This window comes from Onychostoma macrolepis, chromosome 08 (genome assembly GCF_012432095.1).
Source record: "Onychostoma macrolepis isolate SWU-2019 chromosome 08, ASM1243209v1, whole genome shotgun sequence".
NCBI lineage: Eukaryota > Metazoa > Chordata > Actinopteri > Cypriniformes > Cyprinidae > Onychostoma > Onychostoma macrolepis.
In genome coordinates this window covers 6,095,955-6,118,894 of record NC_081162.1, presented here as the reverse complement: position 1 = coordinate 6,118,894, position 22,940 = coordinate 6,095,955, and the positions used below count along the sequence as shown (strand labels likewise).

The following is a 22,940-nucleotide window of genomic DNA, read 5'->3' as shown; positions in this document are numbered from 1 at the left end:
TAATTTTTTTTACATATATCTTTCATATGTGTAATTTATTGTGGACTAGCATGTATTAGATCAACTCTGAACAAATAGGCTACTGCTCAGCCAGTGAGCAGTTTTAACCTTGCTAAAGTACAGTAAGTAAACACTGCACTAGCTTTGCACTTTGGAGACCAAGTGTCTATTGATTTTCATCAGAGACAGATACAGGGGAAAAGAAGTAAAACATAGAATAAGGCTGCTGGGAAATGGACTAACACAGAGATTTACATTATTTACAGTATGTTTGAAAGCAGCCAGCAAGAAAAATGACTAAATAGTGGAAGTTAAACAAGAAGATTCATTTCTTACAAGTTAACTGCAGAGCAAATGTATAATTAGTGAAATTATTACCGAAAAACCATGCATTTTAAAAATACCATGAAAGGAAGCATCACAGAAAGCCTCCAAGTTAACATTATAAATAATCTTAGCACTCCACACAGTTATGTTCTACATTAATGTATATTATTCAGAGGATAAATAGACAGTCTCTGGATTAACAAAGAATGAATCCGGCTTTGAATCTCTTTCGTTTTCAGTGAGTAGAGGATGGGATTCACGCAGGGTGGAATGAGGGATGACAAAGACAAGCACACTGTTCTTATATTTGGGTTTATAACAATTCCAAAAAATCCAAGATTGAAGATAACAAAAATTGGAATGAAGAAAATGGCCACTAGTATGAGGTGCTCAGTGCACGTGCCCAGAGCCTTATAACGCCTCTGATTATTTTTCATTCTGAATACAGCAATCAGTATACCCATGTAAGTCAAGAAAATAAAAATCAAAGGTAAGGCATTAAAGATTATAGTTGAAATAGTGGCAAAATTCCACTGGGCTGTAACATCGCTACAGGAGAGTCTTAAAACAGGCGCGAAATCGCAAAAATAGCTGTTGACATTAAGAGAGCCACAAAATGACAGTTTTGAGACGGATGAAGGACCGTACAATGAACTAACAGTATTTAAGGTCCAAACTGCACAGATTATATAGGCCATTCTGATGTTAGTGTTTATAGACTTCTGTTTCAAAGGGAAACAGATTGCAATGAACCTGTCATAAGAGAGAATACACAGGGAAAGTGATTCAAGTTCTAAAAAATTATAGTAAGTGAACATTTGGACAAAGCACAGTTTAAATGTCACAAAATTGTCTAGAATAATGTAAGTCTTTATCATGCTAGGCACAAGCGAGGTGCTGAGAACAAGATCAACCAAAGCCAGACTACCAACGGCCATGAACTTTGGGACATGCAGGCGATGGTCATAGAAAATTATGACGATCAGAAAGACATTGCACATAACTGTGATCACATAAATCACAGTGAGGAACATGACATAGACATTACTGTAAGGCATTGAACTCAACGCAACAATATAAAATCCTGCAGGCTGAATGATGGGCTTGCTGGTGTTTTGCATGCTTGTCCTTTTTTTTATGACCCAGCTTCCTTGCAGCGTGCTTCGCTTTCAGTGAAGAAACCAGATACCTGTGAGAAACAGTCACAAACAGTCTGTGATTTAACATCTGTGTTATTTGAGTACATACGGTATGTCCTTATGACATTCAACCAGAAATGTAGCAATATACAATATATATTAATATACACGTAATATGCTACAATGATTACCTTAACTGCATACATGCAATGATGCTGTGGTTTGTAGATAATGCAGACGTGCTGTTGTCTTCCTTGCAGTTTTTGCCTCTGCTTCAGCTCCGGATCACTATGTATCCTAAATGTTAACTCAAGAATCTTTTTGGGGGCAATATATTGACCAATTTTTCCTCCAGAGGTGTCATTAAACAGGAAAGAACCTCCAGTATCTAAATAGTCTTGAGAGAAAAGACATTCATTAGTGCGGTTTGCTTCATTAATGTGAGTTTAATGATGGTATAACTAACTGCCTGTTTGTTTTTGTGTTCATTTTTGTGGCAATAATAAAAACTCCCAGAAGGATAATGTAAAGGTGTAGTTATTAAAAACTTCATATAACAATCATATAAATCATATAACAAAACTTTGCATTTAAAGAAAAAACCTCTAAAATCTTCTGAAACATTCAGCTGATTTATTTTATTAGGTAAAATAAATAATTAAATAATATAAGTAAATAAAATATCTACTGCTCCACGTTTCATGGTCTCTTTGCATCTGCTCTAAGGTCTATGGTCTTATGGTCCCTCCATTTCTTTATGGTCCAGGCCTGCCACTGTGCCCTGGTGCAGATCCAGGTCCAGGGCTGTGTTCCACTTCGCTTTTAGACACGCACTCACAAACTTCCCTAAGCACTTCCTCTTGGGTGAATCCCTGCTGCCATTTAGAAGTGTCTTCCACTTCGTGAAGTGGACGAGTCGACCCCTTCATTTTGACAGAGTGAGCATCTACTTCATATGTACTTCATATGCCGCTCCATATACAACTATGATTACCTGATTATGACGTCACCACATATACTGTTTAATTTATTCCCACCCCAAACTCTATAATATGTAAATTATTATATGTACATATAATAATTAGCAGTCAGTTCTCAGCTCCACACACACAGGAACTCAAACCAACCACATCCACTGCTAAAACTCCCTTCTTCTCCTCCTGTCCCCATCGCTGAGGCAGAAGCATCAAAACTTCTCCTCTCAAGCCATTCTACAACATGCCCACTGGATCCAATCGCCTCACACTTTCTCCAAACAATCTCTCCCACACTCTTACCAGCTCTCAAACACATCACCAACAAATCTCTCCTCACAGGCATTTTCCTCTCTGTATTCAAGCAGGCTCGGGTAACCCCACTGCTCAAAAAAGCCTACATTAAATACTACACTTGTAGATAGCTACACTGTAAAAAATGAATCATGGGTCTTGTAATTTTCATTAAAAAAATTAAATTAAGGTGATACTTAAAAATAGTGTGTATATTTCATTAAAGAAATTGTGATTCAGTGTTGTATAGAAAATATTGAGGACTTTTTACTAATAAAACCAAGAGATGTGTTTTCCTCATTTTTTTAAAAGGAAACTTCAGCTGTTTTGAGGCTTGAATTGAGGAACTGATTAAACTAAAAAAAAAATGAAGGAAAGAAGGCTACCTATTTTATTTTATTATTATTTATTTATTTGCTAAATTTTGCGGTTTTATTTTAGAGGTGATTGAATTTTGAAATTAAATGCTATTTTATGTGTTTTTGAGTGAAGGGAAACATCTATTAATGTTTAATGTTCAGTTATGTTTGACATTTGAAAGAGTTTCTGTTACATTGAAGTTTCAATTGCACAGTGCAATAGTTACCATTGTGCAGAAGAGTAGAGCTTATGGTTATGGATACTACTCCTATAAGGCATTAAGCCTTGTTCAATGAGCAGTAGCTTTGCTAGTGCTTTGCTAGTGCTAGAGCAGTATTTTCCAGTATTGTTCAAGTATTTTCCTGTATACAGTCTTTTAAATGTACAAAATAACTCATAGTCAAATACAAAAAAATAAATGAGCACATTTCACTAATTATATTAAATTCATTGTGCCATAGATTAATTAATTTAGGAGATTTTACATGATTTTTTCAAGTAGATTCCATTAAAAAATCAAGTCGTAAAAACTACTCAAAAATATTAAGTGTAATATTGTTACCATAATTTTTTTAAAGTAAATAGCCTGTTCCATTTTTTACAGTGTACAGACCTGTCTCTCTCCTTCCATTCATAGCAAAAACACTTGAACGAGTTGTTTTCAACCAGGTATCATTATTTCTTTCACAGAATAACCAACTGGACATTAACCTGTCAGGTTTCAGGAGTGGACATGCAACTGCGACTGCACTACTGTCAGTCACTGAATCCTTGCGGATTGCAAAAGCTGATTCCAAATCATCAGTTCTCATTCTGGTGGATCTATCTGCTGCTTTTGACATTGTGAATCATCAGATCTTCCTGTCCACCCTCTCATCACTGGGCATCACAGGGTATTCCACTTTGCTGGTATGAATCCTATCTCACAGGTAGGTCTTTCAGGGTGGCCTGGGGAGGAGAGGTATCCAAAGCACATCAACTGGTCACTGGTGTTCCTCAGGGATCAGTTCTTGGACCCCTCCTCTTCTCCATAAACACTACATCACTGGGACCCATCATAAAGGCACATGGTTTCTCATATCATTGCTATGCTGATGACACATAACATTATCTTTCACTTCAGCCAGATGATGATAGCTGCATGGATTTCAGGCTGCCTGGCGGACATCTCGGCATGGATGAAAGATCATCTCCTACAGCTCAACCTGGCAAAGACTGAGCTTTTTGTCTTCCCTGCCTCTCCAACTCTACAGCATGACAAAAACTGCCCGATCTTGCAGGTTTGCATTGCACAACATCAGAAAGATCAGGCCCTGAGGCATGCTGCACAACTTCTTGCAGGCCCTTGTATTTGATCATGAATTCAGTTCAACTTGCCATCAGTGGACTCATTATACGCTTCCACAGCATGATGTCCATCACTGTGCTTTAGGGGATGACCATGTATGTATTGAACAGTATACATATTGAACTTCGAAATTCTATAAAATATAAGACAATCCTGCATGCTTCAGGAGACATGAAAGTGACAGCGTAAGACGAGAAAAACAAAACTACACTTTAATGAAATATGAACACAAGTTCAACAGCTTAATTGATTGGGATGTTAAATGGACATAAATTCTTAAACTTCATTTGCATTTTCAGTTTCTTTCTTTCTTTCGGAGCACCGCACATGACATGCAGGAAAAAAATAATATGCTAAATCGTGTGCACGATTTACTATTTCATTCCCTCGATTTATAAATTGTGCACACGACTTACTAATTCGTTACCTCGATTTGCTAAATGGTGCACACGATTTATAAATCGAGGGACCGAATTAGCAAATCAGGCGCATGATTTAGCAAATCGAGGGAACGAAATAGTAATCGTGTGCACGTTTTAGTCATGTTTCACATGTCATGTGCGAGGCTCCGTACTTACTTACTTTCTTTCTTTCTTTCAATGATTACTGTTCATAATGCTACATGAACAAGTGCTGTTACAAAGAAACACATCACCACAGACATCTGTCTCAATTTGGAGAATTAAATAAAAGCACAGTTTTTTATGTTTTCCCCCTTTTCTTCATAACTCCCTTTTTAAATGCTTAAGGAAACCTATAATTAGCTTTGATAACACATAATTATGACTTCATTCATTTTAATCAAAGCTTAAAATAAGTAATTTTAAGCTCTCCAGAGGCTATCTATTGGATTGACCGAATGTCTTCACTCAAGGTGTTTTGAGTGAACACAACTTCTCCAGATGAGCTAATATTTCTAATCTGCGACTGGTCAGACAAACAGTTAACAAAATGACCGTTGTTTGGTCTTAGAAATGTAAAGGTTAGAACAAACACAGCTATCTTCTTGTAAATGGAAACATACCATACACATATAAAGAAATTACAATCCAAAGGGAAAAACAGACACTCATAAACAACCTAATGACTCCCCAAACAACCTCATTCTCTCAAAATAAAGACAACAATGACAAACTGACTAATTTATCTTGTCTTATTAAGGCAATGCTGAAACAAAAATAATCGGGTCTAGTGTGTGAGAATGATTTCTGCTCTAATTAGCCCCAGGCTGCTCTTATCTCATGAGGGTCAGGTTTAATGACCTTATGTAAACACAACAACGTTCATCCTCAGAGCGAGTTAATTGATCCCCCAAACTCAAAAAGATATCATAATACACTCAACACTTAAACGAAAAATAAAGAAAACGAGAGAAAGAGCCCTTTAACAAGAAGATTTATTGAGTTTCTGGAATTTAAAAGGTCAACTGTGGTTGGCCTAGATTTGGTATTTATTTGTTATTATAACAATTATTGAAATATTGAGAGTTGGCTGCAGTGATATATGGCGAGATTAAAATCAGATGTGAATATCAATGAGATGTCAAGTGCAAAACAGATAACAGCCTTCAATATCTGTCCAAACCTTCAAATATATTTTGTTTGGAAGCTGCATTTGCCTCATAATTGCTTATTGAATTATTGTTTTCTCAAGTGGCATCCATATCTGAATTTCCGTATTATTTTAGACAATGACTTGTATTTCATAACAAGTAATTTACAAAGACAGAACTAGACATAATCAAAAAAAAAAAAAAAAAAGAAAAGAAAGAAAGAGCAAAATGTGATGTGTAATGTGCAAACAAATCAAATAAAAATACTCAAATGCAGGCAAAAAAGCAGTGGTGTTTGTGCAAGGCTCAATTCAGGTGTATTTGGAATTCAATTCTACACAGCATATACTGCTTACTATTTTTGAAAATTAGCGTGTGAAACAGTGTGCGTTATGTAATTTTACACTGATATCAAATAACCTATAGTTTCTATCAGCCACTGGTGCCCAGTGGAAGTACTGTGCTTTATATAACCCAATAATAACTTTGTGTGATGAAATTAAAGGATTCTCTCTGCCATTTATGAAAAAAACGCAAGTAATTTCAACATGGCGAATTACACTGAGGGGGATGATCCTCACCATACATATTTAAAACACTTATTTCTTATAGAAAACTGAGTACTGTCTTCATTACTGAATGTTTAAACCATTCAGATGACTCTTCACAAAAACAAAATGTATTTCTTGATGTGTAAACTTTTTAAATTGGCATCAAAGATTGAATGCACCTAAATACATGTTCATGACTTGAATAAGTAATTTGTCATTTTTGTTTATTCCACATTTCGTTTTGCAGAGGAAGACCATTGACAATAACAGTTGCCAAAAGGCAACCGGGTGCAAGTGATTTTATCCACATCCTTACAGTATAAATAATGCAGCCTCATTCCGTCAACAAGCACCTTTGACCACTGTCTACTCTGTAGATACGGACAAATTGCGGAAAACAAGCTCAGAGTCATTATGCATCAGCTGGAAACAGATAAACATGAAAATAAGGCATGACAAATGAGGGCGGCTATTAGCTTGGAAATGAGCTTCATTTATTACAGGGGTTCTGGGAGAAGAGACTAACAGAAGACGATTTGTTTCATTTGGCCTTGACCCCTTTTGCCTTGGTGATTCAGTATTCTGACTGCTTACTCACTACTGATCCGAGGCCGTATGCGTTGACAGATGGATGAAGCCTTGTAATAGGTACAGATGAGAAAAACTGAGCACTGAGATGGTTATCCTTGAAAGGATCCAGCTGCAGCCCACAGCGTTCCAGCTTTTAGCATGACCTTGAAAAAAATGACCTTGAGCTAAATCTGTAAAAATGAAGAGATTTAGCTTCTTGATTCTGTAACTCTATAAGTATTTCTCGCAAATAAAGAAATTGTTAAAATATGAATACAAAAAGAAGTAAACACTGTAACCAAAAGCTGAATTTGACCAATTTTGCAAATGAAATAAAACTTTAGCAGATTCACTCAGCCATAGAAAAGACAGAGGAATAACAAAATGACAAATAAATGATGAATGATTTTCATTTTATGATGATCTATTTCTATAAAAGGCAGATGCAGTGTCACTATAACTACTTATGATGAAGTACTTGACTAGTATTTTTCTTTTCAACAGAATCTCAGTTTTTCTATCACTTTTATGGATGAGAGCATCAAAATGAAAATCAGGCTTTGACACACGGAACCATCATAAATCATACAACATGTGCCACTTCAAGCAATAAATATGATGGCTATGCCTTCTTGGATACATAAGCTTTTAAATTAGTCTTGTAGTAATCACATAAACCATCTTTGATGGATAACAACCCTCTGTTTTTATGTCATATCTTGTGGAGGGGTTTTTATTTGCACGTTTGAAGACAAACAATAAATCAGAGCTCATTTGTTTGCATTGTTTGAATGAACGTGGCATGTGGAAAGAAGTTAGAGAAACAATATTATTCAATATTCATTAATGGATAAAATCAAAACTGTTCTACATTCTATATTTTACTCTGTTAAAATAGAAAATTCTGTTTTACTCAAAAATGTCACATTCCTTCGATGTTAAATGTGTTAAATGTAGTTATTCCATTGTTGAGGGTATTATATAGTCCAGTCCTTTTGTATGGAGTGATAAGATGTAAGTTTGAGACCTGTCTTGTAGTTTCTTACACAAAAGTATCTGCTAAATAAATAAATGTAAGCCACATGATATGCTTTGATGGTGGAGTCACTTAGCTTTACATTAAACTTTAAGTTAGCTGATGGGATCCCACAAAGACTCTGTCATGCTATCATCTTCTCCTGCATGTTATTCTCTTTGACAGAAAGGATTTTTTAAGACTGTAGGACTTCTCACAGCTGTCATGCCACAGAAAACTAGCTGAACGATCGCTCATAAAATATTCATCACAGGCTTTCCCTTTTCACCCTGCAAAACACTGCATATCCTCTCCATGAGTGCAGTCAAAACAGCAAGGGGTTAGGAAATGACACTTTAAGCTACATATGATCTTTTAGTAAGCAAAATATTGGGTCCCGCTTTATATTAGGTGGCCTTAACTATTATGCACTTACATTTAAATTAATCATTTGGTACAATGCACTTATTGTGTACATACATGTTTTTACATTGTACTTATATTTTTTAAAAATACCTATATGTAATTACATCTGTAATTAATTTCTGTAATTACATTTATAATTACACCTTACACCCATCCCTTACACCTTCACCCACCCTTAAATCTACCCATACCACCTAACCTTACTCGTATCCCACCTCAATAGCAGCAATAGTGTTTTGCAATACAGTATGCACACAATAAGTACATTGTACTTATTTTTTGATGTAAGTGCATACACTGTATAAAAAAAAAAAAAAAAGTTGAGCGAACTTAAACAATTTTTGAGCAGATTTTTGAGTTTGCTCAACTTATCTTTGTGGGAGATTCTCAAATTTTTGTTGTATAAACTTAAAACGACAAGTTGAGAAAACTCAAAAATCTGCTGAAGCTGGTTGCCTTAAAATTTTAAGTTGGCTCAACTTTTTTACAGTGTAGTAGTTAAGGCCACCTAATAAAAAGTGTGACCAAATATTGTTTTTTTAAAGGTGATACATTTTCAAATATCAAACTATTTTTTTTTTCTCAAACATATAGGATTATCTGTCTAGGCATCAGGAATGAAACATATTGCATCCGGTACAGCAGTAGACTAAAGATCATTTTAACTTTTTTTTTGCTCATTTATTCAGTAAATGTTTGACTTCAAACATTCTTCTGTGACATTATCCATTAAATCATTACCTGTGTGAGTTAAATGTGGCTATATATCGCAGTCCTATAGGTCTAACTCAATCTGACCTGATGACATCACATGACACAGCTGATTGGTTGTCTCCTGTATCGGTAGCCAATGAGTTCGCTGCTCAATATTCAAATATGACTTGTGCTTGCTGTAGCAGTTCCCAGTGTGCTTCAGAAACCCTCCACCTTCCCCAGCTCCACCTGTATAGATCTGTTACGAGGTCATTCATGTATGCTATATGGGGGTTATTATTATTTTATATGGGGGCAGCAGCAGTATTTCCTACATGCTCACAGCAGCATGTTGTGCATGAATTGGCATTAGCAAGTCTCAGTACTTGCTCTGCCGCAGCAGCAGCAGCGTAGCAGATCTATTCCGCCAAGACCAAATACATTAACATTGTCATGTACATTACCATGCCAATCCCTCCGAGAGTTGTCATGATCTCTATTCTACATTTCATTAAAGAGGAAGTACATCAAATCTTTCAAATCGTGTTTCCGCCTCACCTATGGAAGCCTGTTTCCACCACTGTATATATATATTTTAATATATATATATATTTGGATGTCGCATCAAAATAAAAGTTTTTGTTTATATAATATATCTGTGTGTATTGTGTATATTTATTATGTGTATATAAAGACACACACATACAGTATATATTTTGAAAAGATTTACATGTATTTACATGTATATATTTATTAATATAATTTATATGATATATAAATATATTTAATATATAAACATAACACATTTTTCTTAAATATATACATACATGGGTGTATTCATATATACATAATAAATACACACAATGCACACACATATATTATGTACACAAAAACTTTTATTTTGGATGCGATTAATCGCGATTAATCGTTGCCCAGCACTAATATATATATATATATATATATATATAAAATAATAATAAAAAAATAAAATAAAAGAATCTATCTCACAATTTGGACTTTGTTTCTTGTAATTCTTGTTAAGTATACAGTATACACAGAATTGCAAGATAACTCAGAATTCTGACTTTTCCCCCTCACACTTCTGAGTTTACATCTCAGTTCAGAGTTTATTTTTTTCTTTTAAAAAATGAAAAGGTTTGTTTTTTCCCCCCCTCACAATTGCGAGTTAATATCTCAAAACTCACTTTTCTTTTTAGAATTGTGGGTTACATCACGTAATTCTGAGTGTGTGTGTATATATATATATATATATATATATACTGTATATATATATATACACACACACACACACACACACACACACACACCTATAATGACCTTTTTTTCCCTTAGAATTACGAGAATAAATGTCACAGTTTATGGACATCCCAGACAGGAGCAAAGTGAAATGTTACTTCACCATCTGAAACTCTACCATCATTTCCCTGGTCTTTGATCTGATGTGTCTACTGTGCTGCAGAAGTCAAACATAATAGCTCTACTGGTGCTCTCAGTCAGTCTCCTCCAAATGAGAGCACGGTAGATGACAGCTTTCCTCCATCTGTGACCCCTAAAAATACTCCATCTTCTGCAATACCTTTGATTTAATTAAAAGCATATCTTGTGTAACTTCTCTTATGCAACAACGTGATTGTATTACTTTATATGATTTTGCCCTGAAATCCTAATTACACATTTTAGCTATAAATAATTATGATGGAGAACATAAACTGAGTGAAAACATTATTTAGATACAAAATACTGAATTGTTGGAATTAAACGAGCAGTTTTTTTTTTTTATGTGCTATTTTAAGCAACATTTCTTTTTCTCACCAAGACTATTTTAGATCTCATGCCAATGGGCACCTCATATTGTAATATTGAACATATTTCTGGTGTTTTTGCATGTCTGATAAATTATCTAGATGGTTTGTTTACAGAACAATGATCATAATCATAATCATTCATGTCAATTCTTAGTGGAACTGCACTAATACATTTCCTCATAGATAGTGACATCAATTATATTACTGGATTTATCTATTTATGTAGTAATGTTTATAGTAACATGCTTGCAGTCATGCATAAATAACAACAATAATATTCTACAGAAAGGCCAAGAAAAAGAGAGAACTCCAAAAGTGAAGGTGAGCTCTGATTTAGGAGAAATATTAAATAGATAAATGATCATAATTCACTCAATTTCAGTTTGGTATTCCAAATGTTTTATATGAATTATATAGTTATACATGAACTTGCTGAGAGGATTTTTTTTGGTTTTTAGAGATATTTTACAAAAACATATACTGTGTTTATATTATGTACAAAAATGTTAATAGAAAAATATATTTCCTTGTTTAAAACAATGCATTCCATAAAATTATTTGTATTATATATGTGTGCAAATATATACGGTTATAAAATTAAAATATAGTTTATATATGTAATTGTTATAAGCAGTTCTGTTGATATATTAATGGTGATGATGATACTGATAAAAGTTATAACGAGGAAGTAAAAAAAAATTTTATAAGGTGTTTAGTGTTTGTGATTTCCTTTTCTCTTCCTTTATCTCTCTCACACTCCCTTTGGGTTTGTATTCTGTTTCCTATATTGTCTCCACTCAGACTGTATGCATTTATTATTTATCTATCTGATTTATTTCAAAGAGATCCTAAAAAACAGATCAGAGGGGCATGGCACCTGATGCTTTATTCATGGACTGGTGCAGCTTTCAGACGACCCACTGGCACACGGGATGCTCTTACACAGCTCCCTGTGTTTCCTCAGTGCTGTAGAAATCTTGCACTGTGACTTACATCAGCCTCAGCAACATCCACGTTCTCAGAATAGGGTTTTGCTGAACACAACTGGCAACCCCAAATTCAAAAGGCATGTTACAACAGAGGTTAAATATAAAAGTCTTCTCCCTTTCAGCAGGGACAGTTGTTTATCATAATTTTCTGTGAGCTTTACAACCCATTAGCCATTTCAGAACCATGTTGAGAGCCACAGTTGCTTAGAAACAATTTACACAAGTCAGGCATGAAGACAGAAGCTTAGTACTAACCACTGTTTACACTTTCCTCTTTATGCAGTATAGTGCTTTTTACTCTAACCACAGAGAGACACTGCTAGCTTAGTGAAGGTATGTCATCTATGAACCTATACAGCGAACTAGTGAACATGTTAATTACCTAAAATGAAAATTTGCCAATATTTACTTCTCCTCATGCTGAAATATTACATTATACACACACACACACACACACACACACACATACATATGTACATACACACACACAGGGGCGGACTTTGGGGGACTGATTTGGGGGCCCTAAGCAAATTTCAGGTACGGGGCCACAACACAATAACTATATGCTCTTTTATGCCTAACCCTTATTTTGCTCGCTAGCTCTCTCTCATTATAGCTATAACTATTATTTATTATAACTATTACCCCTTCACAACTTAGGTAGCCTAAATAATTAGTCAACCTGATGCTATTCTAAAGCCATATTAAGCTACCTTATTTTTTTCGGATCACAAAAGAAGACATTATATTAAAAAAATGCTTGCACTTGTCCATTTAATGAATTGTAAAGTGTTCTTAAAGGGGTCATATAATGCCCATTTTCCACAAGTTGATATTATTCTTTAGGGTCTAAATGAAAACTCTGTAACATAGTTTGGTTAAAATTGTTCATTGGTAGTGTAAAAAACACCTTTTTCACCCCGTCAAAAACAGCTCTTGTCAGAGCAAGCGGTATTGTGTCATTCTCCTTTAAATGTTAATGAGCTCTGCTGATTCCGCCCCTCTCTTCCGAGCTGCTCTCTGACGGACTGTTTACTTTAGCCGCATTCATCCTGAAACTTGCTAATTAGCACATTATTAGGAAAGGCCATTTGCAAAGATTCATTTAAAAAACCTTGTACTCACTTCTTCTGGAGGTGAAGCTGGATCACAAATGATTCGTGAACATAGACACATTTAGGTAGATGGAGGGCGCATTCCCTTCAGAATAAAACCTAATCCTCTTCAGCCGCTCAGATGACGGGAGTAAATGACTACTGCTATGTTCATTATTACAACCAACAACAAAACACCTCAATCGCTTAGGAGTCATTCTTGTCTACATCTGCTCCGGTGGTGAAACAACTGATGACAGCTCACTCAGGGCGGGTCTGAGGTAAGACACCTGTGCAGTCTGTGCTGAAATGCTGCTGTCAATCAAACTATCATGGGAGGGGTCCGATCTTGTGACATCACAAGACGAACAGCTCGATTTGAGACAGGGAAAACATATTAGGAGATTAAAAAAAAAAACACTGGATGGATTTTTATCATTATAGGATGGTTGTGTACAGGCACTGCCAACACACATTTCAGTACAATCAACCTGTAAAAGTGGATATAGCATTATATGACCCCTTTAAGGCATACAATAGGGTTTGCCAACAATACCAAGAAACAAATCGAAAATGAAATCTATTAAGCGAAAATCTCCAGTCATTGCATTCGTGCATTTAAACGCGTTTTTAGTGTATAGTTCGCGCTGGCGCGCCTAGGAAAAAAACACAAGAGAGTCATTTTGAAACATCAAGACAAATAAAATTCTGACTTGAAACAATAATTTCTTTACTGAGGTGAATATATCTGTTCTGAGACAGTCAAAACAGCTTAGAATGCGCGCAAAGAGCGCTCCATCTATAATCACTAAAAGCTGTCACTCACTTCAGTTTATCGCAATCTCACGACGTTCCGTTAATAAGCTCTCTGCACAATGAATCTCTTAGGTTTAGGGGTAGGGTTGGTGTAGGTGGTAGAAAATACAGTTTGTACAATATAAAAACCATTACGCCTATGGACAGCCCCCATAAACCACACATACCAACATGTGTGTGTGTGTGTGTGTGTGTCATGGATACACCAGACTCTCCTGTCACATTCACTACACGCTTATGGCCTTGCACTGACTACTAACCACTCAAAAATATCATTGTGAAATACCGTTATCCACTTCCCCTCAACCCAGCCGCCTTGGAAAGCCTTGCATCTTCAGAAAGCTGGACTTGCGAAGCACATATAACCTTATTTGGAGATGGAAGGGGGACAAGTGGAAGTCTGCCTTTGTAATTCCCCATGGGACACTAAAAATACTGGGTCATGCTGTATGGGCTGGTCAGCGCCCCTTCTGTATTACAAGGCTTTATGAATGAAGTGTTCTGAGAGTACCTCCACTGCTTTGTGCTGTTCTACATTGATGACATCCTCATGTACTCCTGGAACCTGACTGAACATTGCCAACACATTTGACAGGTCCTAGACAAGCTGAGAGAATACTAACTGTACCTCCAGGCGGAAAAATCAATGTTCCACCAATGCTCCACACAGTTCCTTGTCTCTAGCATGGATGCTGATGGCATCAAGATGGACGAGGGGAAAGATGAAGCTGTCTGCACCTGGCCTACTCCCTTCACAATAAAAGAACTTCAACGTTTACTTGGTTTGTCTAATTTCTACTGCCAGTTCTATGATCTCTCTTCTGAAAGGTAGGCCCAAGTCTCTGGGAAGCATTTCTGGTCCTCAAAGAAGCCTTTACCACCACTCCTCTGCAAGTGCACCCTGATCCCGAGAAGCCCTTTGTTATGGAGGTGAATGCCTCATCCTCCACAGTATCTTCTTCTCCAAGAAGTTGTCTCCAGTGGAGCAAAACTACGATATTGGCAATTGACCTATCGGTAAGCCCTGCCCCCCTTAGTTACTGTTGCTCACTGTCTTACAATGACAGCTGCAGTGTGAAAACCTTGTCCCACAATGTTTTTGCACAATTTTGGACACAGAAGGCCACCAAATGGGAATTAAATATTCCATGGAGGGATTTATAAAATATTTAAAAATAAATACGGTGGGTAACTCGAAGGAGGGTTTACAGATCACAATGCAAGCGAGATAAGTCTCATATTACGGTCGGTCATCACGATCGCGGATGACAACATGCAGGATCAACACTGTTCATATATCGCAGGGTACGATTAAATTAATGTACATTTAACCAGTTTAATATGGAGAGGCACTAAAATGTAGACCTTCATTTATGTTTTTGACCTACACTGTACAAGACGCGAGAACAGTCCGCTATTTAGTTTTGTACATTAGCATGGACTCACTAACTTTAACGTTAGCTAGTTTTAGCCAGAGATACCTTGCTAAAGCACAAGATAACATTAACATTCTGCTTGAGCAGATGAAAATTGCAACTTAATGAGTGTACGACAACCAGAAAATGAACGTTTTTGTCTTCATTTGTATTTGGGTGAATACTTAGGGACATTTTGCTCTGTTTTGTTTGGATTCAGGAAATGTAATAAAATAAATTATATTGCCCATCCTCTCAGGATACCTGGAATCAGTGTTACAAGTACCCCAGGCACATCGTTTTTCCATTTTTGAAGCATAAACCCCATAAAACCAATGTGAGCTTCGGATCTTCCTATGTTTCTCTATGGCGCTGAAGCCTAAAGATGTCCGAGTTCCGCTCCCTGTGCAACTGATACTCGACTGCCATTGGCTAGTCTGAGTTCGAGGGGAGGGGCTTACCGATAGGTCAATTGTGAACTCCTAGCCATCTAACTCATCTTGGAACAATGGAGACACTAGTTGGCCATCCTTTCAGCACCTCAGCTTTGAGTACCTCCATGATGCCAAGCGTCTCAATCCTCAACAAGCTAGATGGGCTCTATTCTGTAGGTTTGAGTTCGTGATTTTCTATTGTCCAGGGCAAAGAACATCATCAAGGCTGATGCCCTGTAATGTCTGTTTCCCTGAGGATACAGCTGATAATCCAGACCTCATTCTGCCTCCCAATGTCACTGTCAGCCCGATCCAATGGTCCCTGGATGACAGGATATCCAGCCCCCTTCAAGATCATTTCCAGCCAGCAATTCCTGAGAACCTTCTGCCACAGCCACCAGAACTTCTAGAACCAATTCCTCGCTTGGGGTAAATATGTTTAAAACTCTCTTTGACAGCTGACCACAGGCCTGACACCCTTCCATTGTGTCCTTGTTTTCCATCCTCCACTATTCCCCTGGTCAGGAGTGCCCTCAGATGTCCCTGTAGTGGATTATTGGTTCCAGGAGAGCGCAAGGGTGTGGGACTCAGCACACCACCTTTTCCAGTGGGCAGTGTTTGGACATTTTGTCAGCCATGCTGATGCCCGGAGGACAAAAATACCTACTTACCAGCCCGGGCAGAAGGTATGGCTCTCAATAAGAGACATCAGGCTGCTCCTGCTCTGGTCCCAAGTACATTGTTCCCTTTCCCATCAAAGAACAAGTCAACCCGGTCATCTGTAAGTTGAAACTCCCACCGCACTACAGAATTCATTCTACTATCCATGTTTCATTGTTCAAATCTTACCACTCTACTTGCTTCCCCACTCCCACAGAACCTGGACCGGTGAACAAGCCCCTCCGTTGTTGTTCCTTGAGGACAGTCCAGTCTAAGCTTTCAAAGAGATCCTGGACTGCAGACACCCCTGAGGTCATCTCAAGTACCTTGTCAGTTGGGAAGGCTATAGACCTGAGGAAAGTTCATGGGATGCTCAAGACATCATCCTAGATTCAGCCCTACTTACAACCTTCTATGAGGACCTACCATGATGTCAGGGTCCTTGGCCCTCAGGAGTGGGCCGTAGGGTGGGGGAGGTGGGTACTGTTCCGGATACACCAGGCTCTCCTGTCAAATTCACTCCATGTTTCCACTCACCAGATTACTGAGCACCTGCATCATCAGCACTCCAATCAAGCATCTCATTAAAGCACACACCACTAGTCACCTGGCCTCCTTACCTGCTATCTTCACCTAGGTGGTTTGGCTCGGAAGTCTCCAGCAATCTCCTTCATTGACTCCTGTGATCTCTTTCTGTCCCTGTGTGTGTGTATTGAGGATTTACCTGCATACTTACTGGTCCCAGCTAGTGCCGTGTTCTTCACGTTCCCTCATTCAATGTCTTGGTTTCCCGCATTACCCTGGTAAAAGAAAATTGTCAGTCACCACATCTACTAGTTAATCAGTCTGTTGTTGCTTTACTTACCTGTTTCACTCCATTTACCATCTGTACAACACAAAAAAAACAGTTTTCTAACTCTTTTCTCAGTCTGGTTCATATCTTGATAATTTGCTTTCATAGTTTAGTGATAATGATAATCCTGTGATATTCAGTGATAATCCTGCTTTCCATTGTATATCTATCTATATCTAATCATTTTCTATTCTTAACTGTTTTAATTGTTATATAATTTCCTTGTTTTTATATATATATATATTTATTTAATTCCTTGTTTTTATTGTTGTGATTATTTTTTTTAATGACTATTTCACTTCCTTTTATGTAAAGCACTTTGAATTACCACTGTGTATGAAATGTGCTATATAAATAAACTTGCCTTGCCTATCTATCACTGTATATCTATCTATAGTGGGGAGTAGAATTATTACTTTTTGGTGTGTTTATAGTTTTTGTTTGTTTTGAAGAGGTCGCTATAAAGTAATGCTAGAAACATGGCCGTCACTAGTCGGGTGAAAGGTGGTGATGATTATAAGGGCCCAAGGCTGTGGGGGGGCCCTGTTCTATTTCATTTGACTGTCTGAGGCCAGCATGAAATACAGTATATTCGACAGTTGACGGGCCATTGCAGCGCTTCATTGTGAAAGATTATTATTTGCATGTTTTTTTAAGCCTTTAATCATTCAAGAGATTTAAAATCATTCAAGCACAAGACATAAAACAATGCAACTAAGCATTTGCGCACTGTGTTCATAACACAGAATTGATTTCTCTCCCGCACGTTGTGACAAAATAAGAACGTCACTCTCGAACGACCCTCAACCGGCTTCTTTTATCGGAAGTGTGGAATCAGATGATCAGGATGACGTCACGGGATTCCCCTTTCACGTCGCGAGCGAACTCTCGTGAGAAGAAAACAGAGGACACAACACTCGACCGGGCAATACAAACAAAGGGACCACGATAACAGCTGTGACATATCAATAATCAAATTAACATATCGTCAACAGCATTATAAATCTCTCCCTCTTATGTGGCCGTGCTACAGTATACAGTATGTGTGTGTACTGTGTATATTTATTATTGTAAGGGGGCGACAGGGACGAGAGGCGTGTGGATCCATATGTAAGCTTTTATTTAAAGATGTGGTCGTGAAACAGGCAAGAGTCAGACAATGGCAAACAGGTATATCGTGGGCAAGACACAAAAGTAGTCCAGTAAACAGGCGAGGGTCAATCGACAGTGAACGTAATCCAGGGGGAGAGGCAAATGGATAATCCAAACAGACAGACAATAGTCCAGATGAGGGGCATACAGAGTCCGAAACGGCAATACAAAGAGATAATCCAAGACAGACTATAATTCCAGGGCAGGCAGCAGACAAACAGGATGAGATAAACAGACTAGAATACAAGACTCAGGTAACCAGACTATGAACAAGATTAAACTAGAATCAGGAAACTCGGAAAAGCTCCGTAATGTAGCTATCACTAGGAGAGCGATAAACACTAAACAATACTGGGCGATTTGAAAAGGATGTGAGTGGGTGTAAAGGTGCGTTCAAGCCATATCATAATAACCGTAATTACGAGATTTTAACATGTTAAAAGCATTCACGTACTCGTAATTACAACTTGTGAACTGGGAGTTTTCTGAGAGCTATGACTTGTACCTCGTGACCGCTGTACCACCTGACCACCGCAGGCTCTGTTTAGGTGTTGATAGTGTTGCCATAGAAAAGCATAAATCCGAGTCTGAGGACGTGAACATCTCCGAGTAAAACGTCATGTGTTGTCATCTCAAAATTACGGCAATTACGATATGGCGTGAACACAGCATTATATAGTGTGTGTAATTGGCTACAGCTGAAATGGCACATGGGAAATGTAGTCCAAGGTAACATGAAACAGTCTGTGTAGTGTAGTGTGAGAGTCAATATAATGGAAGGGCGACCTCTGGTGGCAATCGGATGGAAGGCCACGGACCGGATTCGTGACAATCATGTATCTATAAATACACACCCATGCATGTATATATTTAAGAAAAATATGTTAAGTTTATATATTAAATATATTTATATATAATATAAATTATATGAATATAAATATATACATGTAAATGCATGTAAATATTTTCAAAATATACAGGTGCTGGTCATATAATTAGAATGGAAAAGTTGATTCAAAAAGTGAAACTTGTATATTATATTCATTCATTACACACAGACTGATATATTTCAAATGTTTATTTCTTTTAATTTTGATGATTATAACTGACAACTAAGGAAAATCCCAAATTCAGTATCTCAGAAAATTTGAATATTGTGAAAAGGCTCAATATTGAAGACACCTGGTGTCACACTCTAATCAGCTAATTAACTCAAAACACCTGCAAAGGCCTTTAAATGGTCTCTCAGTCTAGTTCTGTAGGCTACACAATCATGGGGAAGACTGCTGACTTGACAGTTGTCCAAAAGACGACCATTGACATGTTGCACAAGGAGGGCAAGACACAAAAGGTCATTGCAAAAGAGGCTGGCTGTTAACAGAGCTCTGTGTCCAAGCACATTAATAGAGAGGCGAAGGGAAGGAAAAGATGTGGTAAAAAAAAAGTGTAGAAGCAATAGGGATAACCGCACCCTGGAGAGGATTGTGAAACAAAACCCATTCAAAAATGTGGGGGAGATTCACAAAGAGTGGACTGCAGCTGGAGTCAGTGCTTCAAGAACCACTACGCACAGACGTATGCAAGACATGGGTTTCAGCTGTCGCATTCCTTGTGTCAAGCCACTCTTGAACAACAGACAGCGTCAGAAGCGTCTCGCCTGGGCTAAAGACAAAAAGGACTGGACTGCTGCTGAGTGGTCCAAAGTTATGTTCTCTGATGAAAGTAAATTTTGCATTTCCTTTGGAAATCAGGGTCCCAGAGTCTGGAGGAAGAGAGGAGAGGCACACAATCCACGTTGTTTGAGGTCCAGTGTAAAGTTTCCACAGTCAGTGATGGTTTGGGGTGCCATGCTGGTGTTGGTCCACTGTGTTTTCTGAGGTCCAAGGTCAACGCAGCCGTATACCAGGAAGTTTTAGAGCACTTCATGCTTCCTGCTGCTGACCAACTTTATGGAGATGCAGATTTTCATTAGAAAATCTATGGGGTATTGTGAAGAGGAATATGCGATATGCCAGACCCAACAATGCAGAAGAGCTGAAGGCCACTATCAGAGCAACCTGGGCTCTCATAACACCTGAGCAGTGCCACAAACTGATCGACTCAGACATTGCTGCAGTAATTCAGGCAAAAGGAGCCCCAACTAAGTATTGAGTGCTGTACATGCTCATACTTTTCATGTTCATACTTTTCAGTTGACCAAGATTTCTAAAAATCCTTTCTTTGTATTGGTCTTAAGTAATATTCTAATTTTCTGAGATACTGAATTTGGGATTTTCCTTAGTTGTCAGTTATAATCATCAAAATTAAAAGAAATAAACATTTGAAATATATCAGTCTGTGTGTAATGAATGAATATAATATACAAGTTTCACTTTTTGAATGGAATTAGTGAAATAATTCAACTTTTTGATGATATTCTAATTATATGACCCTGTATAGTGTATGTGTGAGTATTTATATATACATAATAAATATACACAGTACACACAGATATGTTATTTAAATTTAAAAAAAACTTATTTTGGATGCGATTAATCACGATTAATCGTTTGACAGCACTAAAAAAAAAATATATATATATATATATATATATATGTTGAATATAGAGGATATCCACTTTTATATTCACTTTAGTCTGGGAATATTTTTAGTGGAAAATGCCCTTAATTATTTGTGCATAGAGGACAAACCTATTACCTCCCCTGAAATATTTTGCAATTGTTCCCAAATCCTTTTAAGTTCAAAACTTTATTGCTGCTATGCTCCATCAGTCCAGTTCAGAAGATAATGTGACTTTTAACATGCATTGTCACATCTTAATATTTAGAGATTCTATAGAAAAAATGGATTTAGTGTATATCTATTATTTTTTTCATGATTTTAGACCTCAAAATGGAACTGTGGTACAGCTGTATTTTAACTGATTAAATGTTTAATCAGTCAAACAATATCAGACTAAACGTCTGGGTAACATCCCTACTGATAGCATAACTAATAAGTCTTGCAAGGCCAGTTAAGGAGCACAAACCTGACATGCAGTGGGTTTGAATATAAAATAGATCATAACATTATCTCTGTAAAGGAAACACACTGTATACTGTGAATGTTCAATGGCTCCTTATCTAATTTATTTTCAAGAAGGCGATACCCAACCCAAATAACATGAACAGGAATTTAAGGGAGAACTAAAAACTTCCCTTTACCTGAAGGACATTTTGTCAACAGTAGTTTGCAAGAGAAGTGATTATCAGCCCTTTGTGTTTGCAGAGCATGTGGGCAGTTACAGACATAGTGGGACATTCTGGAAGAGACAGGCTTTTTACAGAAGATAGCACAGGGGCCACCATGTAAGGATCAGTCAACTATAAGCAGGATATTATCACTCGCTGCCTTATTGTTTAACGTAATGTATCAATGCTTCTGCATGTGTCCTGTTTTAGTTTTTCTACATGCTACAGATAGGAGGACAAACACATCTGTTGGCCAAGTAATGATATTAGTTTTAGCTTATGGGGATTTTTTTTTTAATACTTAAGATAATATGGAGGGACTGGGATAATTTTTTTTATTGCATTTAAGATGTGAAATATTAGACAGAGTAAACAAATAGTGTGAGCAACTATGCATATATGACTAACTTTCTTACATTAGATGTTCATAGACAATAGACAGTTTCATAGGACATAATTAGGTTCCATTATTAGTTCTTGAGCATACAGTTTCCGGCTTAGATTACATGTGGTTTATTAATATGATGCGTGCGTGTGTGTGTGTGTGTGTGTGTGTGTGTGTGTGGTGTGTATATATGTATACTTAAATACATATTTATGTATATTTAAATATAAATCAATAAATCGCTCAAATTATTTAACTCTGTCTGTATGCAATTACATATATAAATAGCATAAGGGAAATAATAATAATAATAATAACTACCATATCTAAACTAGATGTATTAATGTTTACTTTGATATTCCTCTAGTTAATATCAAGAGGTTGGTTTTTTTTACCCAAAAATATGTTTACTCTGCCCTCTAGTGTACAAAAAAGGCTCAATATGCATAAATAATTTGAAGTCATCGAATGCAGTTAAATTTTTTAATGCATTTGCACAAAAGTAAAATGTAAATTGAATTTGTAATTCACTTTTTTTAGAGACTTTAAATTATATAAATTACAGAATTAGAGATCTGTGATTTGTTTTGCCATACTACTTACTTTGCTTGACTTTCACAACTGAACCCGCAGTCCTATATAGGGCTTTGTAATGAATGAGTAGTTTGACTACAGCAGCCCACAGTCACTGAGGTAATCATTTCCCTTGCGTCAAAATTCCATTCTCACCAGGCAAGTTTTTCATTAAAGAGTCCAACACCACAATTGTGTCCGATTGGTCCAAACCGCGGGCCTAGTCTATGAAACGCGTCCTGTGATTGGTCAGTCGTCAAGGTC

The 22,940-nt window shown here is 37.0% G+C and overlaps 1 protein-coding gene across 1 annotated transcript; it reads right to left on the bottom strand.

The window, feature by feature from the left end:
• Positions 1-482: 482 nt before the first annotated feature.
• On the bottom strand, positions 483-22,802 carry LOC131546200 (olfactory receptor 13C4-like). Its single transcript, XM_058785591.1, has 3 exons — positions 22,707-22,802; positions 1,658-1,863; positions 483-1,516 (listed from the first exon to the last, which is right to left on the bottom strand). Exon 3 carries the CDS (start codon positions 1,446-1,448, stop codon positions 483-485), a length of 966 nt encoding a protein of 321 aa, XP_058641574.1. The 5' UTR covers positions 1,449-1,516; positions 1,658-1,863; positions 22,707-22,802.
• Positions 22,803-22,940: the final 138 nt, after the last annotated feature.